The sequence below is a fragment of the Manis pentadactyla genome, chromosome 4, assembly GCF_030020395.1.
Source record: "Manis pentadactyla isolate mManPen7 chromosome 4, mManPen7.hap1, whole genome shotgun sequence".
In the NCBI taxonomy this organism is placed as follows: Eukaryota; Metazoa; Chordata; class Mammalia; order Pholidota; family Manidae; genus Manis; species Manis pentadactyla.
In genome coordinates this window covers 123186732-123212299 of record NC_080022.1, presented here as the reverse complement: position 1 = coordinate 123212299, position 25568 = coordinate 123186732, and the positions used below count along the sequence as shown (strand labels likewise).

The 25568-nt window shown below is 40.3% G+C and overlaps 1 protein-coding gene across 5 annotated transcripts; it reads left to right on the top strand.

Annotated features, from left to right (window-relative positions):
- The first annotated feature begins 1413 nt into the window (after positions 1-1413).
- Positions 1414-16401, top strand: ZNF286A (zinc finger protein 286A). 5 transcript variants are annotated; one of them, XM_057500830.1, is made up of 6 exons: positions 1414-1490; positions 1877-2115; positions 3075-3163; positions 6897-7011; positions 8069-8161; positions 12877-16401. In XM_057500830.1, the coding sequence occupies exons 2-6, from the start codon at positions 2079-2081 to the stop codon at positions 14103-14105; spliced, it is 1563 nt and encodes a 520-aa protein (XP_057356813.1). In that variant the 5' UTR covers positions 1414-1490; positions 1877-2078; the 3' UTR covers positions 14106-16401. The 5 variants fall into 5 exon arrangements, with proteins under 5 accessions (XP_057356813.1, XP_036781711.2, XP_057356812.1 ...); XM_057500829.1 differs by having other exon boundaries at positions 1449-2115; positions 12877-14124; positions 15034-16401; XM_057500828.1 differs by having other exon boundaries at positions 1449-2115.
- Positions 16402-25568: the final 9167 nt, after the last annotated feature.

Genomic DNA, 25568 nt, shown 5'->3' with positions numbered 1-25568 from the left:
GAACTAAAAATCATCTTTCCTCAAAGTTTTTGAAAGCCACTGAAGGGTTTTAAGCAACCCTAAAAGATAAAGTAACACATTCTTGTTTTAGAACCCTCACTGGTTGAAAAGTGTGGAGAATAGATTGGTGAGAAAGAAAACCTGAGTTCGGAAAATCCATTAGGAGGTTGTCAATATAATCCTGGTGAATTTGTGGTGGTCGGAACTAAGATAATGCTAAGAGGAATACAGAAAGACAAACTGGAGAGTTATTTAAGAAATATAATAGGATTTGGTGATAAATAGGCAGCGAGACAGAAAAGTTGAGGATATTCTAGTTCTGGCTTTTGCAAATGGTTTTGTGGGCAGTGTAAGATAAATTCTAGCCGAAATAAGCAGGCAAAGAGAGGCAACAAAGGGCCAGGTAGTTTATTTGAACGCAATTCCCAGGCGATGTTCCTCGGTCTGGCTATCACAGGCCGGGGAAGTCACGCTCAGCAGGACAGGCAGCAAGTTTTTAAAGAAGGCAGGGGGAGGGAGAGCAAAGGTATACAGTGGCGCAAGGATTGGCTCGCCTAGGATACGTGGGGGTCTCTCATTGGCTTTTAGCCAGGTACTGTAAAGTTACCACTTATCTTCTAGCTTGGGGGAAGGGCTCTAGTTAGGAATGTTATCCAATCAGGCTCTGGAATGTTGTCAGACTAGAACCTGCTAGTCCAGCAGGCTCACCTCTTACCCTGGTGCCTCCAGCCTTACAGGCAGTGATACCGTTCATTAAGAGCAGGTGCAGTTTAGATTGTTGAGTATGAGATGGGCAGGTAGGTAGTCCAATAACAGAATTAGAGACTAACTATGCTCCCTTAAGAGAAAAACTTCTTTTGAAAAATGTAAATTAACTTTTATGCCTACAAAGAACCTGTTGTTCAAATTTGTTGAAACTGGTTGAACCTTTTCACCTCATCCGAAACGTGCAATTTCAGTATTACAAATAGTCCACAAATGAAGAATACTGGCTTGAGTATACACCCCGCTGTTCCTAAAAATACACCTCTCACATTGTTTAAGGGTAAAGGATGCGTTTGGGAAGGATAAAAATATGTAAAAGCCCAATGCTTCGGAGCTTACGTTAGAGTGATTTGGGTTGAACTCCTCAACAATCCTAATTACTGGGCTGCAATTCCGCATCAGACAGACTAAGCGCGGTACATGCACAGCCCCCGCTCCGCGTCCTAGGCTTTCGCGCTCTTTGGTATCAGCAGGAATAGACACGAGAGAAGCAGTCGGATTCTCTCGCGAGAGGGAAGGAGGCCGCCGCTCCTTAGAGTCTCCCAACCGCGCCACGTGTGCTCCCACCTGCCTGGCAAAGGAGTCTGGCACCGCCCAGGGGCTGCTGGGAATCGTAGTTCCGGGGCTGGATGATGCCCGCCAGCCTGGCCCCGCTCCTTCTTACGCATGCGCGACTGCGACCTGGCTCAAGAAGTTCGTAGCCTTTGTCAGGCCCGGGATGGGAGGTGAGTTTGTCGGTCGGATACCGCTCTTCTCCGCTCGGCCGGGGTGGTGGCCCCCTTGGACATCAACGTGCCGGGTCGGAGCTGCATTGCGTTTGTGAAAGAGGCCTCAAGGGCAGACCGTGAGCCCCATCCCCTGCCGCTCCAGACCCCCCCGGGAACACGGGTGCTAGCGCGGTGCTCGCGGGGGCGCGACGGGCGAGGCGTGGGGCAATCGCGGGGCTCCGGGGAGAGCCTGGAGCGCCATGGAATCGGTTTGCGAGCCTTGAACCTCGGCCGCAGCTCCAGCGCCGTCTCTTCCAGCCGCCAGTCCTCCCGGGGACAGCTGCAAGCGACAGGGACAGGCATCCGAGCACCCAGGCTCAGAGATGCTGTCCCCGGTTTTCCAGGTTCCAGCCTCGTAGAACCGAGCTAGGCTCGCGAGCGAGAAAGAAAGCCGACGTGATCTGATCGAAACCTTCCAGCAGAGCTTCCAGAGGGCAGGCAGGAAGGAGGACCACGAGGCCTCGGGGGCTTCTCACTCTTAATGTCCAGCCAGGCCTGAACTGGGGAGAAGAGCAGAAGCTTCAGAAGCAGGAGGAGGTGGTGATCATGGAGACACATTTGGCCGAAATGCCCGAGAAGAGAGGTAAGAATTGCTGAAGTGCAGAAATTGTGTTCTGGAAGAGTGAAATTCTTCCTTCTAAAGGGAAATCAGCTGCATCGAGGGAGGAGGCTCTTGGCAGAGTGCTATCTGTTGTCTTTGTCTGGGGGATGGATGGGTGCTTTGAGTGAGAATGGAGGGCTTAGTATGGGGTCACCCCCCCTTTCCACTCCAAGTGGGTGCTCAGTGGACCTTCAAAGCCACCTCCAAAATGTGCGCAAAATATTAGCTTCTAAGGGATGAGCATAGCACAAGTTACTTTTTCTCACACGATGTCCCTCCCAGATGATAACACCATCCCAGCCTCCATCAGTGGGTCTGAGAATTAGCTTTTTGTTTGGCAAAAGTATCTTCCACACCTGTTATCCAACTTTGCACAATAACCCTATGATTACAATAGACCAAATATTTTTGTTTCGTATAGGACAAAACAGGCTTTAGGAGTCAGTGACTGACTTCCAGTTCTACCAGATAAGTCTTGAAGTTTGGTGTGTGACCTCCCTATATCAGAATCCTACCCCCCGCCCCATGTGCTTGTTACATTTCTAGATTACACCCCAGACTCAACTAATGATAATTATTTGGTAAGTGGGACCCAGCAGTCTATGTTTTTTTTAATAAGCTTGCAGGGTAATTTTTAAGAACCATTGAGCCTATTTTTCTGATATTAATTTAAAGTAGATAAAGCTGGGGGAAAACTGACCTATTTTACTTTCTAGATCCAGAAAGTGCCATCTTCCAGAATGTGTAATGGTTATAGCATCTGAATGAATTTAAGCCCCACATCGCAGCATTCCTGGACATTGTCCATGATCCTGGGATCCTGGGTTGTTTGCGGATCAGCCTCAGTCACAGTGTTTGTAGGGAACACAATTTGCATGATGGAGGGAATTTTAGACTTGTAAATCTGAGACTTCCCCATCGTTACTGCTTTCTTGCCTTAGCTCTGTCTTCCCAGGATTCCCCCTTTTCCCAAGGGAAAAGCACAGAAGGGGAAGAAGTGGCAGCTTTGCGCCTCACAGCCAGATCCCAGGTGAGTGTGAGTCTCTACTGATTACTGGATTTCAACCTTATTTCTCAGAGGACAGAGGCACTATTTTCTTGATGTGGCATTTCTTTGTCCATTAGAGTCCATCTAGAGACCTGAGTTCCAACTCGTAAGAGATTACCCAGGTAACTAATGGGTGGACTTTAGTAGAAAATGTTTTCTGCTATCACATGTTATTTTCTCCATCTAGTATTTCTTGTCACTCAACAAGCATGTAAAGAGCATTGCCTTCTTTAGGTTATGATTTCTGCACTTGGTAACTTAGGAAACTAAAAAATCTTAAGTTTCTCAAAGGGAAGCAGCATACACATAATAGTTAAGTAGGAATTTAAGAAAACACCTTACGCACTGAAGTGAATTACAAAAATACTAAATACTCAAATAGTTCAAAAGAGTTCTGGAAAAGGAACCTATGGAAGGCTTACTTTAAAGAATTAGAATTCAATCTTCCAAGACAACGCATGCTGAAGTATTTTATAGAGATGGTGTTATCATGTCTGCAACTTACTGTCCAGTCTCCCCAAAGACAGATATTAAGAATTGTATTTAAGTGATGATTATACTATATGGGTGATTAGTGTATTAGTCTTTCAACTTTTTGCATGTTTGAGAATTTTTATTAAAACAAGTTGTGTAGGAGAAAAAAGCTCTCCATGATTGTGTGGCTTACAACACCCAGAGATTCCTCAGCTGGCCTTTCTCTTTGCCGCTATAATCTGGAGTGTAAAAAATAGTCATTGCACATTGGAACTGTTTGTAAAAGTGACCTCTCAGGATTCTCATATAATTGCTTGTCTCCATTGTTTTCTCAACTGCCTTATGTTAGTCTTGAAGACTTTATTCGTCAAGGAGCTTTAAGTAGCAGCTGATGAAAACTCAAACTGGCTTAGGCAAAAAGAGGTATTTATTGACTAACATAACTGAAAAGTTGAGGCCTGGCTAGAAACAAAGTTCAAACAGTAACAGTAAAACCTGTTTCCTCCATTTCACTGACCTTTTCTCTCTATGGCTTTTGCTCTCAAGCAGGGTTTTCTTCTTGGGCTGGCTGCTGATGAATGCAGGCCTGCGTCTTCCCATGCAGAAGACCAGAGGGAGAGGGCATCTTCTCTTCTAATCATTCCAGCACAAGTCCTGGGAGTAACTCTTTAGTGGCTGTTAATGTGATTGGTCAGATCTAAGCGTAATTCTCTAATTGAACTGACCTAGGGAATATACCTGCACATGCACACGTGCAAACACACCTCCCACCCGTGAGTCAGAGCTGGAATTAATACTGCCTGAACTACATGGATTAAAGGTGGCCAGGCATAGCAGCCAGAAGAAATTCAGGGTAAAGGTACCAGAGGAGGGGGTGAATGCTTTATAGAGTTCAACACTTTGACATTAGATTCAAGACTGTTAGAGATTCAGGGTGGATTAAACCTGTTATGGAAATTTTTAAAACTCTGTCCTTTTTGCATAGTATTGGATTTTGTTTGATGGTAATATAGCAACTGTTTTTCTTACTAAAATTTGCCTGGGGTAATTTTTTGATCTTTTACTTATTAGATTTTTTTTTAATTATCAAGGTTTTAATCCTTATTCACTGTAACCAGGTGAACAGCACAGACAAATATAAATATAAAGGGAATATCATTTACCTTCTAAATCCAAAACCTCTCCCTACTGATGTATATTTTTCCATGTTTTTGTTGAGCTTGCACTGCTTTATTCAGACTTATATATTTTCTTCCATCTACCACCCCCAACTTTGGGAGTTTTGTTCTGGGTCCCTTTGTGAACAGGATGTGGGGTTTTTAAAAATAATAATAATAATAATAATAACCTATATATAAGGGAAATTAACTCATTCACGCTAATATGGTTACTTGTATATTTCAAATTTTTCTTGCCATGTGATTTTTTAAATTGCATTTACTATGCTTTCTTTGTTCTTGTATCTTTTTTTCTGTATTTTCTGCAATGGTTTGCATTTTTGTTCTGATGTTTTTCTTTTAATGGTTTGGAAGTTAATTCCCACTGAGTGTCATTTTAGCTATGATAAGCAGATTGTAGGATCAAGGCCATTTTTCCTTAAAACTTCTTGTCTATTTAGTACATACTTAATGATTTTTACCTTTCACTTTATTTTCCAAGGATGATTCTTACATTTTTTCAGTTTCAGATTATTTCCATATTTTGGAAACTTTATTTTGAAATAGTTTTAGACTTGTAGCAAAAAAGTAGGCTTGTGGCAAGAAATGTTGCAACATAATAGATTTCTCACATAGTCTTCATTCAGGCTCTTCAAAAGTTAACATTTCTACTATAACTTTATTATTCTCTTTTTTCAAAATCAGGAAGTTAATATTGGTGTAGTACTATAACCTACTGACCTTATTCAGATTTCCCAGCTGTCCTGTTTTTCTCTTTCCCCACTTAACTTCTGCCGTTGTCTTGTAATTCTTTGTTGTCCTTAGTTTGCTGTTGGTGTTCTCTCCCTAATCTGTGCTTTGTTCATTTATTTACAGTATTTTCTTTGGTGAAATGGAAGTGTTTAAAGCCAGGAAATATTCTAGAGTAAAATTTTAGCTATTTGGCATAGGTTTCTGTATTTTATTCATTATTACTTTGAAATTTTAATACACTTTTTCAATTATTAGATATTCTATTTCTGTTTTGGAATTTATTGACATTTACTTTGTTACTTTTTACAAATGCTCCATGAATGTTTAAATAAAAGGTGTTTTCTACTCAGTTATAGCATTTGGTATATATTTCAACAACCTTGGCCAATTATTCCCATTTTCTATGGCTTTATTTAAAGGGGAATGTTCAATACTGCTACATATCTATTCCCATACTGTTTTTGTATATTATGTCTTACATAAATATAATCCTATGATATTTATACATGAACATTTATAAGTTGTATCAGTATCAGTACTATTTGTTGCTGTCATTTTCCAATTTAATGCTTTTTGCCTTACATTAAGTCTGTGCTTAACAGGATTCGGTGCCCACTGCCAGTCTTTTCATCCCAGGACTACTTCATTCACAAATTCTGTATTTCAGTTCATCTTCTGATTGGCTAAGTTGCATCTTCAATTATTATTTATTGAGGGGCCACAAAATGCCAGACAATGTTTTTGACACTGCAGGTTCAGCACTGAACAAAACAAGAAGTTGGAAAATTATATTTTTTACACATAGTTTTGTTTTTATGACAGGTCCTAGCTTAACATTTCTTTATGCCCTCTTTTATCTCTTTCCAGGGACTTTTAAAAAAATATATGTATTTTATTCTAAATGGTCCAGACAATAAAATTGTCTAAGTTGAGTCTTTAGGTTGTGAGTTCACAAGGAATATTATGCAGATAATGCCTTTTTTTCTGTGCCTGTATTTTGTTTCCTTTGCTAAACTACCTTGTTGACTCATTGGGTCATGTTTTAATTCTTTATTCCCTAGAAAAATTATAGTCTATCAGTAGGAAAAACCATGGTCTTCTTTTGGTTCTCATATTGAAACTAGGACAGCATGCCTGGCATGTAGCTGATTGATGCCCAGTAACTTTACATAGAATATTCAGGTTCTGAAATACTTGAGAATGCTTGTCATGTATCACAGTCCTTTCCCCTGTTGAATATATATCACACATCTATTCCAGGGCCAACAAACTGCGGGGGGAAAGGCTATTGAGTGAACAGTGGTGAACAAAAGGATGTTTTGTGTCTTCAGGCATCAGTGACATTCAAGGATGTGGCCATGGACTTTACCCCAGAGGAGTGGGGGAAACTGGATCCTGCACAAAGGGACGTGATGCTGGAGAACTATAGGAACCTGGTCTCGCTTTGTAAGGATGGGTTCCACTATGACTCTGGAAGCTGCTTATGGGGCTTCATTACTGTATTGAAAATGAAATAGCTTAACAAAGCCTTCGCTTTTGCATTCAGGAATCATAAAGTATTGGTACCTTTGGGCCCAGAGAAAAACTTGTTCTGCTCTAGGTTCTTGGTAAAATGACTATTCTTGTTTTGTATCGAGACTGGATTCAAGTGACAGAAATCTAATTCACACTAACTTAAAGAGGAAATAAAAAATCTTGACTCAGGTAATCAAATATATTGTCAGGAATTCCTTTTGATGTATTTTTAATCATGGGGCTTGGCTTTGCCCTGTATTGACTTTATTCTTAGGATCTCCCTATGTCGCAGAGGTAGCCGTGGGCAGCTCTAAGGTTACATTATTCTAACAGAGAGCTAAGGAAGAAAAGGAGAGTGGTTCTGTCCGGGGAGTTTCAACAAATAGGGTCATATGTCCATCAGTGAAACAATTACTAGAGCCAGAGAACTCTGGCCAGTTTGGATCCTGTGCCTGCCTCTGTTGTGTGTCTTATGTGTGTGCATATGCATGTGTGCATGTATGTGCTCATGAGGGGTGGAAGGAACTGTGTTAGCTCCTCCCCAATGTCATGTATTAAATTCCCTAAGAAAGCACCTTCTAGTAACTAGAAAGGAAAAACATTAGAGACAAAAACTGTAGTTACTATAGTCCCAACTTTTTGGCACTGCTACCAAGATCCCACTTTTTCTAATGTATTACCTATTCTAAGCACTAATCTGCACTGTCTCCCTGGGACTCCCTCAGTAGAGAAATAAAGAAAAAAATCTCTTTTTTGACAGCAAAAACATTTGTATTTTCAAATGAATGTAAATTCACCAGGCCCATACTTGCTGCAGATGTTTAAAGCTTCATTTAGACATCCATCCTCCCTTATTCCAGATTTTCCTGTAATAGCCTGTCTTCTTTGTGGTTAAGGGCTGGAACAATACTCTAGGATAGATCTTGTGCCATCACAAATAGCTAAGTCTCATTTCTTTGCTATTTTTCTTTTTTTTCTGAATGAGCAGGGCTTCCAGTTTCTAAACCTGAGAACTACAATTTGGAGAATGGAAAAGAACTATTGATGTTGGAGAGAAAAACCCGCAAAAGCAGCTACTCAGGTAAGCCAGATACCTGGGAGCCTTCAGAAATAATAGCCCCACAGGACAGTGAACAACTGACACTTCTCTGCTTAAAATATTAGAAGTGCCTGTGTGCTTTTATGTTTTAAATATCTTAATTTATATAGCATTTCAAATACATATAAAAGTTGAGAAAATAACATATGTATCTTCCCTCAAGATCAAATGCATACCAATATGTTGCTTCTTCTGCCTCTTTTCTTTTTTCTTCTTTTTTGCAATATAAAACATAAAAACGTGGTAGTTGTACCATTCTGTGAATTTTTACAAATGAACACGTTTGTGTAACCAGCACTCAGATCAAGAAAACAACCTTACCACCACCCCTAGACATATTCTTGCGTGCTCTTTGTCACCTGCTTCCTTCTGGGGGTAACCTTATCCTAACTTCTAACACTAGAGATTAGTTTTGACTGTTCCTGAGTTTTATATAAACAGAAACATTTTGTATGTGCTTGTGTCTGGCTACCCTCACTGAGCATTCCTGGAATATACATCCACGCTGTTGCATGTAATTGTAGCTCATTCAGTCTCATTCTTGTACAGTCTTGCATTATGTCAATATACCAGTTTTTCCATTCTCTTGATAGGAATTTGGGTATTTCCTGTTTGGGGCTATATGAATAGTACTACTTTGTACATTCTTTTGCATGTCTTTTGGTGAACACGTGAATTTCTGTTGAATATATATATATACAAGTAGAACTGTTGGGTCATAGGGCAGGTGATGTTCACTTTTGGTAGGTATTACCAAATTACCAACTCCAAAGTTACTGTATTAAATACATTGCCACTATGAGAGTATGTGAGTTCTAGTTGCTATGCATCCTTATCAACACTTAATATTGCTTGTCTTTGTTTTTAGCCATTCTTATAGTGTGATATTTTTTATTTTTAAGAAATAAAAAATACGCAGATTTAGTTAAATCCTTTCATTTGCTTTCTCCCTAGAAGTAACTATTTGGTGTAAATCATTCTAATGTACATATACACCTGTACAAAACCAACATGTATATATAGTATTACATTATATTTTTTCTTTTGAAATCCAATTTTTTAAAACTTCACATTGTATTTTGATATTAATCTATGTTAATGCATATGAATTGTGTTTATTCATTTTAACTACTATGGAGTAAGTCCACTGTATCAAAAAACTGAACAATTTAACTTCTTTGCCATTTATAAGAGAGCTGCAATGAGCATTCTTCTGTTGACTCCTTATGTTCATCTTGAGAGTTGGCTTAGGGTAGATAACAGAATAAAAATGACTGGGTCTTAAAGTATCACGTTTAGTTTTATTAGTAACTGCCAAGGTACCACCACCATCCTGGCCAACAGTTGATGCTATTAGATTTAGTGATGTTTGTCAATCTAATCATTATAAAATGAAATTTCATGGTTTTTAATTTACATTTCTCTGAGTATGAGTGAATTTGAGTATTTTATATGTCTATTAGCTATTCAGGTTTCTATTTCATAACCCACCTGCTGATGTTCTTTGCTGGTTTTTAAGAATAGGGCCGTTCACATCTTTTTCTTGATTTGTTGGAGTTCCTTATATATTTTAGATAGTAAGTATCATTACATTGAGAAATACCCTTACAAATCAGTGAGAAAAAAGAATGTTTTTTTTAATCTGTGGCTTATTTTGTATACTGGTGTCTTAAATTTTAAATTTTTAAAAATATAGAATTTTTAAGTTTTAATGTTATCAGATTTATCTATTCTTTATATCTTATGTGCTTTTTGTGAATTGTCTTTTTTATTTCAGTGTCAGGAAAATAATCTGCACTTCATTCTAAAATGTTAGAGTTTTGTTTTTCAGATAAGTTTTTTTCATACTGTGTGGAATAGTGGACTGTTATCTTTTTCCATGCTTAAAGCCAATAATCCAACATCATTTATTGAAAAATCTATCTTTGTCACTGATTTGTTGGTTATTTGCTAGCCCTGGGCTAACCCAGGTCCCCACATATTCTTGGGTATGTTTCTAGACTTCCTGGTTTACTTGACTATCAGTAGTAATTACTATATAGTATGTGCATCTCATAAAGAAAGTCTCCCCTTAATATTCCTTTTTTTTCTATCTTATTTTTCTTTTGAGTACTGACTTTTACAATCTTCTGTTACTATGTGTTTGGCAATTTCCCCTCATAGGTCTGTCAGTTTTTGTGACTTAACCAATTCACCACCCTTTTCCCTTTTTATGTAGGAAATATTGCCATTTTCTTTAGTGATCTATAAGAACCCTTCACATATGAAGTATTTATTCTTTGTTATGTTGCAGGTTTTGTTGTTTTTTGTTTTTACCCTTCAGTTTTGTTATGCTTTTAATGTACAAGTATAATGTATACAATCTTTCATTTTCTGCCTTTCAATTAGTGCTTCTGTCCAAGATGACAGAAATATTTGCTCCTATTCTCTTCTAGTATATTTTTTCTTTAATTTTTCTTTTAAATCCTTAATCATTTGGAATTGTCTCTTAGTTCTTTGGTTGTATCTTCTTAGCTTCCTTTTCTGAACAATTAAATGTTTGAATCGCCCAAAGCTTAGTTTTAATTTCCCTTACTCTATATACCTGGAATCATAAACTTGACTGTCTACATTGACAGTAGGTAATGTACCTGAATGAAGCAAAGCGGGGTGGGGACTGATAACATGGAAGAGCTCACACCTCAGTTGAAGGAGTAGCCATGATTCATAGCTCAAGGGCTAGCAAACTTTTTATGTAACAGGCTATATAATAAATAATTTGGGCTTTGTGGGACATACAGTTTTTGCTGCAACTACTCAGTTCACCATGATAGGGTAAAAGCAATCATAGGCAATACATAAATTAATTGGTATGGTGTGTTCCAATAAAACTTAATTTATAAAAATAGACAGTAGGCGCTATCCTCTGTTCTGATTGGTTGTTGTCATTCAATGTGCTTCTGGTTTTTTTCAAGAGAAACCCCCACAAAATGTGAATTTCTGTATGAAGTCTCACAGTTTTAATGTCTAAAGCATCTAATCTCAAATATTTCTATAAACATTGTAGGCCAAACAAAGCATGTCTGAGAGTTAGATTTGTCCAACTGGTCACCTGTCTGCAGCCTCTTCTTTCTTCCATAACCAGATTATCATCTCTATCTGGATGAATCCCAAATTTGTATTTCCATCCTAGAGTTCTTGGCACTCCTGTTCTGAACATTTGTTTAACTATTTAATTTCTCCATTTGATATCTCATAGATCTGTATAACATGTTTAAAACTGATTGTCTGATATATGCCCCAATTCTCCACACCCTCTTTTCCCAATAGTTGTCTTAATGAGGCTCACTGTCTTTCCAAATTATACAAACCAGAAATTTATGTATAGTCTTTACACTTCCCTCTTACCCAATTCATCATTGTTTATCTAATTATATTCTAAATATTTCTTCATTAGCACTCCTCCATCTCCCTTTTGTTTGCCTGTGATGATTTCTCTGATTCCACCTTTGCCCCTATATACTCCATTCTTTATATCATAGTGAGAGAATGCTTTCAGAATACAAATCTAACCCTTTTGCTTAAAAAACATTTCAGTGGCCTCCTGCTGCTCTCAGGGTAACAGCCAAAATCCTTAAAGAGTAAATAGTCTTGCAAAATCTACCTTTTACTCATTATTCCAACCTTACCTTACACCTACTCTCCCTCTGTTTTTGTACACTTAGTGATTCTTAAATATTTTGGCATGATAGGACCTAGTTTAGCTCTAAAAATTATCAAGAACCCTAAAGAACTTCTGTTTAGGTTGGTTATATCTACCAGTACTTATGGAATTACAAATAAAAGTTTTCATCTATTAGGTAATTCATTTAAAATAACAGTTATAAACCCATTACATGTTAACACAAATAACTTGTTTTAGAAAAGTAACTTATATATGTGTGTGTATCTCCCCCTTTTTTTCCCCTATACTGAAAGTAGCAAACGGTACACACTTCTTTGCATCTCAGTGGGATTTTTTAAATTTAATGTATCCTGAAAATAACTTCAAAGCAATATATAGAAATCTTTCTCATTTTCTAAATTTACATAGTACTCCACTGTATATATACACCATAGTTTATTTAATTGATTCTCTATAGAAGGATATTGAAATGTTAGCAGTCTTGCCCTACCTCAGTTAGTGTTGTAGTGAACAAACACCCTTGTAATTTCATTTATTTGCCATTATGTTTTGGGAGATTTCTGATTAGGGACATATTACAAAAGCATTATTAAGGAAGATTAAACTAGAAGTGGAACACACATTTGGAAGTGAGTAGGATTGGATGATTGGAACCTTAGACATCATAATGTCCTTTACACTAAGGTGATAATTGCCTAGATACTTATTACAGAAGTGGTATTCTCCTCCATCTTGATCTACTGTGCTCATTTCCTGCTCATTCAGTGATAAACTGCTTTACCTGCATCCCTCCTTCTTCTTCATTTCTGGTCATCTTTCTCCCTTTCTGACTCTCCTGGATAGGGTCTACTCATTTTCTTTGCATGTACTTTGCATTTGTTTCCCTCCATTTGCCTCTCATTGAAAGTCATAAGTCACATCCACTTACCCCTCAAAGCTGTGCTTTTCACCTTCCTTAACTCTTACCTATGAAAGAACTGCCTTTTACTAAGCACAGAGAATGAAACAAATTTGCATTCCCAATTTCTTTCAGACCTGGAGACTAGACCTGGGAGCAAAAACTCAACTTCAGTGCAAGATTTTTCCAAAGAAGAGTCGTGCCAGGTTGCACTAATAGACAGGCTGACAAGGAATAATGTGTATGACTCCAACTTGGAAACAACTCTTGAATGTGAAAATTGGTTAGAGGATCAGCAAGGAAATCAAGAGAGACACTTGAGAGAAATGTTCACCCACATGAATTCAATCCCTGAAGAAAGAGCTCGTGAGCATGATGTATGTTGGAAAAACTTAAGTCAGAAATCTGTCCTCACTCAAGACAGAGTTCCCAAAGGATCCTATGACTTTCATGCACTTGAAAAAAGATTGAAACAGAAATCAAATTTAGTGAAGAAGCAGAGAACCTATACAGAGAAAAAGCCTCATAAATGTAATGACTGTGGTGAACTCTTCACTTACCATTCAGTGCTTATTCGACACCAGAGGGTCCATACTGGAGAGAAACCCTATAGCTGCAATGAATGCGGGAAATCTTTTAGCCACAGAGCTAATTTAACTAAACATCAGAGAACTCATACTAGAATTCTCTTTGAATGCAGTGAATGCAAGAAAGCCTTCACAGAAAGCTCATCTCTTGCAATACATCAGAGAATTCACATTGGAGAGAGACCTTATGAATGCAATGAATGTGGGAAAGGTTTTAATCGAAGCACACATCTTGTGCAGCATCAGTTGATTCATACTGGAGTGAAGCCTTATGAATGTAATGAATGTGATAAAGCTTTCTTTCACTCATCATCTCTCATTAAACATCAAAGAACTCATACTGGAGAGAAACCCTATAAATGTCAGGAATGTGGGAAAGCCTTTAGCCATTGCTCATCGCTTACTAAACATCAGAGAGTTCATACTGGAGAAAAGCCATATGAATGTAGTGAATGTGGAAAAACCTTTAGTCAGAGCACACATCTTGTTCAGCATCAGAGAATTCATACCGGAGAGAAACCCTATGAGTGTAACGAGTGTGGGAAAACCTTCAGTCGCAGCTCAAATTTTGCTAAACATCAAAGAATTCATATTGGGAAGAAACCGTACAAATGTAATGAATGTGGAAAAGCCTTCATTCATTCATCAGCTCTTATTCAACACCAGAGAACTCATACAGGAGAGAAACCCTATAGATGTGATGAATGTGGGAAAAGCTTTAAGAGTAATTCATCTCTCACCAGACATCAAAGAATTCACACCGAAGAGCAACCTTGAAAAATTAATGTTAAGAGATGTAAGTTGGTTTTATCATTGCTTTAATTACCTGAGTGTATAGGTGGAATCCCCATGAAATGTTGCTTGAGGACCAATTCTGTATGCATCTAATTATACTTGCATAATGTATAGTTTTGAGCCATAGACAGAATGTTCCTTATATCCATTGATTAGATAAATATGAAAGCTCCTAACCAGACATCTAAAATTTTGATCCCCAACACCCAGCATGGAAATTCAAGAAATCCTTGAGAGTGGGTAGCAATATAACCATTGTGAAATTCAGTTCTTCTCTTTGTTACATCAAAACCATGATAAAGCATTTCACTTTGTAAGGAATTTCTTAATAGGTTAGGCAGAAGGCTCATATCCTAACCATTGGGAAGACACAGTTAATCCTCTTTGAATCCAAAGTAGAGATCCAGATCCATAAATAGTGTCTTTTCTCCAGAGAATGTAATTTCTTTTATATTAGCTATAAAAACTTAAAGGTTAAGAGTTGAGATATGCTGTGGATTCCCTTCCCCTTCTGCCCCACCACCACCACCACCACCACCAAAGGCTACTGTCTAATTTGATTAACATAACTGTTCACAGCATTTTCTAAGTTATGGTCACTTGGATCATGCTGTTCATAGGTTTTGATAATTGTTATCCCTCTACTGTATAGTGCTTCATCTTCTACTTCCTTGGAAGTTACCCTGAAGTAGAGAATGGGTCAAAATCTTAGCTGCAGTTTTTTATCAAATCCCTCTTTTCTTATCCTTGCCATTGAATGGATCCTTGACTTTCTATAACCACAATACCAGGGAGATTTCTTTTTTTCACATTATTCTGCTTTCTGTAAACTATGCTTTGTCACTTTTAGAAAAAGCCCCTGAGATGTTGAGGGTCTGAAAAGTTGATGGGTTCCATGTGTTATATTTAGGATCCCTGGCAAGAAGAACTGAAGAAACTCTGAGACACAGGACATACCTTCCAGTCAGATATGGAAAGTAGCTAATGGGACAGTGACTCACTTGAGGAAGAGCAGCTTCCTTCCATGAAGTTTCCATTTCTGTGGCTTTCATGTTCACATGCCTTTTTTGTCATTTTTATTCTCCCTATATGCCACTTTGTCTTTGCTGTATCCAGAACCCTCGAGTAAGTAAAAATATACAAAACCACAATGACACATTGACATAAGTTACATGGGTGACAAAGACCAGTAGTGGGATTGGTAACACAAAAGCAAAAGTTCAGAAAAATACTTAGGAAACCACTATTCAGATGTCAGTTTTTATTGGGTGAAAAGAAGTGTATAGACAAAATAGAGGAGAAAACTTAGTTACAGATTTCTTTCTCTTCTAAATCCTATCCTTTATTAACATTCACCAGCCAGTTCATGCTCTTGCCCCCTCCACATTATTCCTGTGAACACTGATACTATTACTGAGGAAAAACCGAGATTAAAGAAGTGGTGGTAGAAGAGAGCAAGATCATTCAGTATAAATCAAGTGTAAATCTGGTAATGATGGAAATCAAAGACAACAGTAGGAAATGTTTGGACCGAAAGGACTGGGAAGAAGTTTTAGAAAGAACAGAAAATACATTGAAGGGGTCAAGGTGGGCGGAAACCCTCAAGGTCTGAGAGGTCAGGGTGGGAGAATGGCTGACCCAGGAAGAAAAAGGAAAAGGAGCCCCACCTTTCACCTTAATATTCAATACACATAGTCTAAAGCAGGAATTGACAAACCAGCCTGGACCCACATACCAAGTCCTGCCTACTGCCTGTTTCTGTAAATAATGTTTAATGGGACCTTGGCCACATTCATTTACATGTTGTATTTGTCTGTTTTGTGCTACAACAGCAGAGTTGACTAGTTCCAGCAGAGAGTGTCCCAAAAAGCCTAAAATAGTTGCTATTTCTCAATAAAGCAAATGAGAGAAAATGTATTTACCATTTGGGGGCCAAATTTTGACTAACAGTAAGATCAACATGAGCTTTTCAAAGCTGGGTTTGAATTGTGCCACCACCACTTAGCAATCGTGTGACCTTGAAAAACTACTCTTAAGCCTTAGTTTATCTTTAAAATGAGAATAAATTATCCCTCTTTAATAAGGTTATTGTGAGGATTAAATAAGTGTGTGGAAAGGACCTGACACACTCTAAGTATATAGAAAGCCTCTCTAGATAGGGAGATAGATATACCATCACATTGGAGATTAGGTTTCTACATGAATTTGGGAGGATATAAACTCTATTGGGGTTTTTTTTCCTATTTTAATGAAGTGGTGTCTTAGTATGGGCTGCTATGCTATAACAAAATACCATAGACTGAGCTGCTTATAAACAGCATTCTCATAGTTAGGGGCACTGGAAGTGCAAGTTCAAGGCCCCAGAAAATTCAGTGTCTGGTGAGGGCCTGCTCCCTGGCTCATAGATTACTGTCTTAGCTATGTTTTCTCATGATGAAAGGGCAAGGAGCTCCCTGGGGCCTCTATAAGGGCCCTGACCCCACTCATGACAGCTCTGCCTGCTGGCCCCTACCCCCCTACTACCATCACACTGGGGATTAGGTTTCAACACGAATTTTGGGGGACACAAATTCAGTCTATAGCAAGTGGCTAAGCATCAATCAGTAGAGATTACTTAAGAATGAGTGTATCTTGCACACCTTTTGTTTACTGATTAAGAACTATGACCTACCCATCTCATCCCTCACTTCTTCCTGCTCTTACTTCCAACTGGTGCTGCTCTCTACACAGTGTTTTGAGACCTTAAGGAATCTGCTTCTTTTGTTTCTGAGTGCCGTTTAACTAGGAGCTCTCTGATAGTTCCAGATTCAAGTTTGTAATCTAATTGCAGTTTCAGTAGTGTCAAGAGACTTGCTCTAAGTTTTACCGAGGACCCTGGCCCTTTGCATATCAGTATTTATTCTTTCTATGCTTGGTGTTCATTCTTTGTGTTTGTACTTTTATACAAATCTTGGAAGTTTTAATGTTCTGCTTATTCAAATGTTTTTGATATAAACTAAATTTGACTGCTCTTATTGGCTTGCTGTCAATAAAGATGTTGTTTATATATTTATTGTCAGAAACTTCGGTAAATTGATTTTTAAGTTCTCCTAATTTAAGCATATTTTAGGAGTTTAAAGACCAACTATAATATATCTCCATATCATTCAGGGAAACAATTCCATTTCTAATTGTTCATCTGAGCTTCACAACTTTTAGAGACATGTGTTAGGGATACCCTCCATAGTCCATGTATCTGCAAGAAGGTTGAAGAGTTATTTGAAGGTTAAATCCATCAAATAACAAGAGAAGAGCATAAGAGAGGAAAAAAACAGAAAATATATATTTAAAAAAACAGAAAACAGTTAATAAAATAGCAGTAAGTACATATCTATCAATAATCACCTTAAATGTAAATGGACTGAAAGTAACAATCAAAAGACATAGAGTGGGATAATGGATAAAAGAACAGGATCCATCTATATGCTGCCCACAAGAGACTCTTTTCAGACCCAAAGACATACACAGACTAAAAGTGAAGGAATGGGAAACCATATTTCATTCAAATAATAGGGAGAAAAAAGTAGGAGTAGCAGTGCTTCTATCAGACAAAATGGATTTCAAAACAAAGAAACTGACAAGAGACAAAGGGCATTACATAATGATAAAGGGATCCATCCAACAAGAGGATATAACCATTATAAATATCTGTGCACCCAACATAGGTGCACCTAAATATGTAAAACAAATACTAACAGAATTAAAGGGGGAAATAAACTGCAACACATTCATTTTAGGAGACTTTAACACACCACTCACATTAATACACAAATCAACCAGACAGAAAATAAGTAAGGAAACAGGCACAGAACAATACATTAGATAGATGGACCTAGTAGATACCTACAAAACATGCCACCCAAAAGCAGCAGGATACACATTCTTCTCAAGTGCATATGGAATGTTCTCCAAAATAGATTACAAACTAGGCCACAAAAAGAGCCTCAATAAATCCAAAAAGATTGAAATTGAATAAAGCAGCTTCTCAGATCACAATGGTATGAAACTAGAAATAAATTAAACAAAGAAAACAAAAAAGCCTACAAACACATGGAGGCTAAACAACATGCTTCTAAATAATCAGTGGATCAATGACCAAATTAAAACAGAAATCAAGCAATACATGGAGACAAAACAAAAATTCAACAGCCCAAAACCTGTTGGACACAGCGAAGGCAGTTCTAAGAGGAAAATACACAGCAATACAGGCTTACCTCAAAAAACAAAATCAAGCCCAAATAAACAGTATAAAATCACAAAGAAACTAGAAGAAAAAAAGAAAAAATGAAACCAAAAGTTAGTAGAAGGAGGGACATAATAAAGATCACAGCAGAAATAAGAGAATTAAACAATAGAAAGAAATGAAACCAAGATCTGGTTCTTTTAGAAAATAAACAAAATAGATAAACCCTTAGCCAGACATATCAAGAAAAAAGGAGACTGTACACACATAAACAGAATTAGAAATGAGAAAGGAAATATCACTACAGACACTACGGAAATTCAAAAAGATTATTAGAGAATACTATGAAAAATTATATGCTAACAAATTGGATTACCTAGAAGAAATGGACAAATTTCTAGAAAAATACAACCTTCCAAGACTGATCCAGGAAGAAACATAAAATCTGAACAGACCAATTACCAGCAATGAAATTGAATTAGTAATCAAAAAGCTACCTAAGAAAACCTCTGGACCAGATGGCTTCACTGCTGAATTTTATCAAACATTTAGAGAACACCTAGTGCCTATACTCCTTAAAGATTTCCAAAAAGTAGAAGAGAAGGAAATACTTCCAAACTCATTCTATGAGGCCAGCATCACTCTACCAAAACCAAAGAGACCTTAAAAAAAGAGGATTACAGACCAATATTCTTGATGAACATAGATGCAAAAATCCTCAACCAAATACCATTTGACCCAGTAATTCCACTCCTAGGAATTTACCCAAAGAAAACAATTTACCTGATTCAAAAAGACATATGCACCCCTGTGTTTATCACAGCACTATTTACACTAGCCAAGAAATAGAAGCAACCTAAGTGTCCATCAGTAGATGAATGGATAAAGAAGATGTGGTACATATGCACAATGGAATACTATTCAGCCATAAGAAGAAAACAAGTCCTATCATTTGCAACAATGTGGATGGAGCTAGAGGGTATTATAAGCCTCAGTGAAATAAGCCAGGTGGAGAAAGACAAGTATCAAATGATTTCACTCATTTTTTGGAGTAAAACAACAAAGCAAAATTGAAGGAACAAAGCAGCAGACTCAACAGACTCCAACAAGGGACTAGCAGTAACCAAAGGTAAAGGGTTGTAGAAGGTGGATGGGGAGGGAGGGAGAAGGGGATTAAGGGGTACTATAATTAGCAATCACAATACAGGTAGGTCACTGGGAAGGCAGTACAGCACAGACAAGACAAGTAATGACTATAGCATCTTAGTATGCTGACAGTGACAAATGGGGTGGCAGTGGGGACTTGATAAATATGAGTGACTGTTGAACTCACAATATTGCTCATGTGAAACCTTCGTTAGATTGTTTATCAATGATACTTAATATAAAAAATATATACAATAACATAAAAAAGAAAATACTTCTAAAGAAAATAGAGAAGAAAATATTTGCATATGTAATAAATGTGAAAAACTTCTGTGACCCTAGAACCCTACTCTACAAGCAACAAGACATATGCACCCCTGGTTGGCAGGGTAACCATTTCAGAATAAATCCTGTTGTTCACAGTCATCTAGTAGGTACATCCATATGAAAACAAGTTTTCCCTTGCCCTACAGGTGATATCATTGACTAGAATGAATAAAACAGGGTCAAAATGTGTGGCAGCACAGCAGGAAACAGTAAGTTCAATTTGGGACAGGTTCTATTTGAAGTATTTAGAGGGACCTTGAGCAGGTTAGGTAACCTCTCTGTAACACCTCATCTGGAAAATGAAATAATAATATATACATACCTCAGACTGTTGTAAGAATTAAATTAATTAATATATGTAAATTGCCTAACAGTGTGCCTAGTCCACAATAAATTCTATACACCTTAATCATGTATCTAGAGCTCACAAGCTTAGTTTGAACTACAGATAACAATTTGGGAGTCATCAACATATCAATGGTTGTTCATGACCTGGGGGTGGGTCAGCATACAAGAAACAGAGAGAGCCAAAGAGAGTGTGAAGTAAATTGCAAAATGTCTAGAATCTCCCACCTAACAGTTCATTTACATATCAGTAAGTGTTTGTCACTGCAGAGCCTCCCCACCATCTCAGGAAAGGGTGCAGAGTGAGCAGCTGCTCTCTCCTTACCTCTGTTCCTGGTACATAATTGTTTTGGTGTCTTCCAGTCACCAAGGACCTCCCAATGGAGTTCCTCCTGGAAGGGGCGGGAAGTAGAGAGCAAGTGGAGGAGAAGAGCATGAGCGGAAGCTGGAGGAGATGGATGTTGCAGGGCCTCGCTAGTGAATTCAAGCAAGCTGTGAGCAATAAAAACAGTTTCTTGCAACCTGTCCTTTCCCTTGACTTATTTTGGTTTCAACAGTTTCATAAGGGATTCACCCCAGGCCAGGAACACCCAGCAACAGAGACGAACACCAAAGAGAGACCGTTTAACACCATGAGAAGTGGGCCCAGAAGAGGCATCATAAATGAGCTCTCACGAAGGTCTCTGAACCTGTAGGCCTGAAGCTTGAAGCTGGTGTGGGATCTGGCTATGGAGAGAACCTTCTCCTGTTTAAGGGGGGTGTAGATAAAATTGTAACATTTCCAGAGTATCTCACCTGGCTGTAGTGCATTTGCATATCCTCAGGGGTGAAGAGAAGTTCATCTCCATGTCAATTAGTAATTACCTGGGCAACCAAGAGTGTGTATGAAACTGAGAGTTTAAGGGGAGGGGCTAGCTTGCTTGCTGGCTGGCTTCTTACAGAGCAGGGGGAGAGAGATGGCAATTGACTGCAGTTTGTAAGCAATAAACAGGTTTTAAACTTTATTTCTCCCTTTGACTGATTTCAGTTTTTAGAGGTATTTTGCTCCAGGATTTCCTCTCCCCGGACTTACATCTGGTGTACTTGTCAGGATGCCCCTGAACCCAGAATCTGTCATAATGGGTGCAGCCTTTCAGAGGGCTGCTCCTGTGGATGGTGGGGAGGCCCCAGTGGATGCAGTGGCAGAGGGTGCCGCTTCACCTGTTATTATTTCCCCAGCTGTGGGGCTTCCAAGTTAGGAACCCCTAGTGGGGAATTGGTCTAGGGTAAAGTACCTCTTAGAGGGGTGGGGCCTTCCCCAGAACTGAGTAAGGGTGGAAACACTGGAAGCTGCAGAATTAGCCCTCCGTGAGTTGGAAGACTGCTTGGAGACCTTAGGGGGCCATGTAGTGGCTGGCATTGTAGGTTCTCTTTTCATCAAGATAGTGGAAAATGTTATACAAGAGAAAGAGGATTATGGAGAGGGTTAGTGAGGAGAGGGAGAGGGACTTAGGTGGGAGAGAGACACACTTCAGCATTGCTTGGAGGGGCTGGGTGGTAACATGGGATGCTGTTAAAGAAGAGAGACAGTTACTGAAAAGGCAGGTCATGCTCCTAGAAGATTCCTTAGCAGCGGCGATGGGGAAGATGGCAGGAAAAGCCGCATTGCAGGAGACCATGGGGGAGGGGGAGGAAAGAGTAGTGCCTTCAGCCCCAGAAATGGTGGAGGAAGAGCCATTGGTGAAGAAGGTCAAGGGAGAAGAGGAGGTGGGGCCATTGGCAGATCTGCTACCCAGGCCACTGCCAGAGGTACCAACTTCTCCTGTTTTAAAGGCCCACCTGGCTGTAATTAAGAAAATAAAAATGAAACAACTGTGGGCTCCTCAGGGGGAGCAGCAGCCCCTCCCCAGGTTGGGGAGTACTCCATGCTCCGCCCCTATACCCAGGATGAGGTGGTGGACATGAGAGTCCGGTATAGGCAGAGGCCATCGGAATCTCTGCCTACATGACTTTTACGTCTCTGGGATATGAGGGTGGAAAACATTGTTGTGTCAGGTACAGAGATGAGCAGAATGGCTTCCCTGACGACTCACCCTTCCCTCTGGCAGCAGTTGCAAAATGCCCACCACACACCTCAGGGAATCAGACACTCCTGGAATGGCTGACAGTTGCCATCAGGACAGTTTGGCCTAAACAGGGTGATTTACTATATTTTCCCAGTAGTTGGAAAACATAAGCAGAGCTCCAACAGGTACTGTGGGAATTGGGTATGAAAAATATCATCTATAATATGGACCACCAGGGCCCTGATGAAGAGGTGTTCACTATAGGAATGAGAAATTTGGTGCTGCACACAGCTCCCACATCTCTCTTTGGGTCCCTAGTGAATACTCTTGCCCCCCACCTAGGGCAACCCATAAGTGAGGCTACTCGTACTTTAGCAGATCTGGGGGAGGTTGAAACAATAAGGGCACGCAGGGAAGTATGTGCCATGACTGAAAGGAGAGGTGCAAAGGCCCCTGTGAAGGTCTCAAGGACCCAGATGTGGGGTGATTTGATAAACGCCAGGATAGTGAAAGAAAAACTTGATGGGCAGCCCAACAGAGTATTGTTAGAACTGTGGCATCAATTAAAGCCAGAGCAGCAGTTCGAGCCGCTGAGGTCCAGGACACGGGAACCAGAGTCAAGGCCTCATGCCTGGCCTGTGTCCCTGCAAAACTTCATAGGAGACAGTACTCAGGATTCGCCTGGGCCCTCACCTCCACAGGAGGATGATTGGGCATCATGGTTTGACTGAGGGGGGGTGTCAAAGTCCCCACTTTGGGGGACATGGTGGGGACAGAGGCCACATGTAGAATTAGCGATTCATTGGTCCCCTGTAAATGTACAACGTGTCCTGGCGCTGGTGGACACAGGAGCTGAGTGTTCTTTGATTTATGGCAACCCTGAGCATTTTCCCAGGACCCCTGCTGTGACAGATGGCTATGGGGGTAAGATAATTAGAGCGAAGAAAGCCCAAATCCCTCTGGCGATAAGGCATTTGCCCCCAAAGGAGTATACCGTGCACATTTCTCCCATCCCTGAATATATTTTGGGGGGTAGATATCCTGCAGGGCCTGTGGTTACAGACCACTGCAGGTGAGGTCAGACTGAGGGTACATGTGGTAAAGGCAATTCTGAGGGGACATGCTAAGCACCCACCTGTAGCTCTGCCTGTACCTCGGCGGGTGACAAATACTAAGCAGTATAAATTGCCTGGGGGACACAAGGAAATTGGAGAAACTCTACAGGAGTTGGAGAGGGTGGGCATCACAAAGCCCACTCATAGTCCTTTTAATTCCCCAGTGTGGCCAGTGAGAAAGCCAGATGGCTCCTGGCGTATGACTGTAGACTACAGGGAATTGAAGTCACACCACCTTTGCATGCTGCTGTCCCCTCTATAGCAGCCATTCTGGACACCCTCAGCCATGAACTGGGAACATATCATTATGTAGTAGACCTTGATAATGCTTTCTTCTCTATTGACATAGCACAGGAAAGTCAGGAACAGTTTGCCTTCATGTGGGAAGGCCGGCAGTGGATATTCACTTTCCTTCCACAAGGATACCTCCACAGTCCCACCATCTGTCATGGAGTTGTAGCCCAGGACTTGGCCACATGGAAGAAACCACAAACAGTGCGGTTGTATCACTACATTGATGACATTATGCTCACATCTGATTCTCTTGCAGATTTAGAAGGGGAAGTTCCTAGTCTATTGCAACATGGGTTGTGAACAGCAACAAGGTTCAGCGACCTGGTTTGTCTGTGAAATTCTTGGGGGTTGTCTGGTTGGGTAAAACTAAAGTTGTTCCTGAAGCAGTTATAGACAAGGTCCAGGCTTTCCCCACCCCTGCCACTGTGGCAGTATTACAAGAGTTTTGGGGTCTTTGGGGCTGCTGGAGAGTGTTTATCCCGCACTTGGCACAAATTCTGAAGTCCTTATACAGGTTGGTATGAAGAGACATAAGGTGGGACCGGAATGAGACATGTGCAGCTTCTTTTACTACTGCCAAGTGGGCAAAGCTGTACAGGCCTTGAATGTAATGGACTCACCAAGGCGCTGTGAACTAGATGTTCGTGTTACCAAAGATGGTTATGGATGGGGTCTGTGGCAGCGGCTTGAACGGACTCACCAACCTATTGGATTCTGGTCATAACTATGGAAAGGAGCAGAGGTCTGATACACCATGATAGAGAAGCAACTGGCTGCTGTGTACCATGCCTTGCTGGCTACAGAGCCCATCCCTGGAACAGCTCCAACCAAGGTAATAACCACCTATCCCATCGTGGGATGGGTGTGAGACTGTACTCATAGGCCACGGAGTGGTATGGCACAGACACCTACACTGGCCAAAGGGGGCACATATTTACAGCAGTACAGCACCCTCTCTACTAGCCCCTAAAATGGAGTACTCCAATGCTTATTGGGGCCAGTGACCTATACCATTGGAAAACAGGAAGAACTTGCTTTTCAGCCCTTGGTAGCCAAGACTCCTTATCAGTAAGAAAAGCCCCTATACCTGAAGATGCTTAGTATACAGACGGCTCCAGTCGTGGGCAGCCCCCAAAGTGGAGGGCTGTGGCTTTCCATCCTAAGACTGAGCAATATGGATGGAGGATGGAGAGGGGAAGAGCAGTCAATGGACTGATTTGCAGGCAGTATGACTCCTGATCACCCAGGAGCCCTCCCCCATAGTTGTCTGCACTGACAGCTGGGCTGTCTATCAGGGCTTGACCCTGTGGCTGCCGACATGCTATCATGCCAACTGGATGGTTGGTCACCAGCCCCTTTGGGGCAAGAGTTGCAGCAAGACCTATGGACCTCTGGTCAGACTAAGATGGTTACTGTGTATCATGTGACTGGCCATTTGCCTTTGGCATCCCCAGGGAATGATGAAGCAGACACATTGGCCCAGGTGTGCTGGCTAGAAGGAAAGCCTGCCTCTGATGTGGCCCAATTGCTGCACCAGTGTTTGTTGCATGCGGGGCAAAAGACAATGTGGGCTGTAGCCCGTTGGTGGGGCTTGCCATTGACCTTTGAAGAAGTCAGCAGAGCCCAGAAGGAATGCCTTGTGTGCTCTAAGAGGGACTTACATCAAGTTCCACAGCAACATGGGACAATAGTAAGGGAGCCAATACCCCTTGTCAGGTAGCAAATAGACTACATTGGGCCTCTGCCCATATCAGAAGGATATCGGTATGCCATGACTTGTGTGGACACGGCTACTGGCTATTGGTTGCTTTTCCTGCACGTCATGCAGATCAACAAACCACCAAAAGGGGCCTAGAGCATCTCTTTGCAGCCTATGGCCGGCTGCAGGTAATTGAGAGCAATCAAGGCACCCACTTTACTGGACATGCGTTATAAGAATGGGTGTAGCAAT

Bases quoted from the DNA above. Each gene is read 5' to 3' on its own strand.
- ZNF286A (XM_057500830.1), top strand. From the start codon at position 2,079: ATGGAGACACATTTGGCCGAAATGCCCGAGAAGAGAG. The intron at 2,116-3,074 runs GTAAGAATTGCT...TTCTTGCCTTAG, and splicing joins CGAAATGCCCGAGAAGAGAG to CTCTGTCTTCCCAGGATTCC. The intron at 8,162-12,876 runs GTAAGCCAGATA...AATTTCTTTCAG, and splicing joins CCGCAAAAGCAGCTACTCAG to ACCTGGAGACTAGACCTGGG.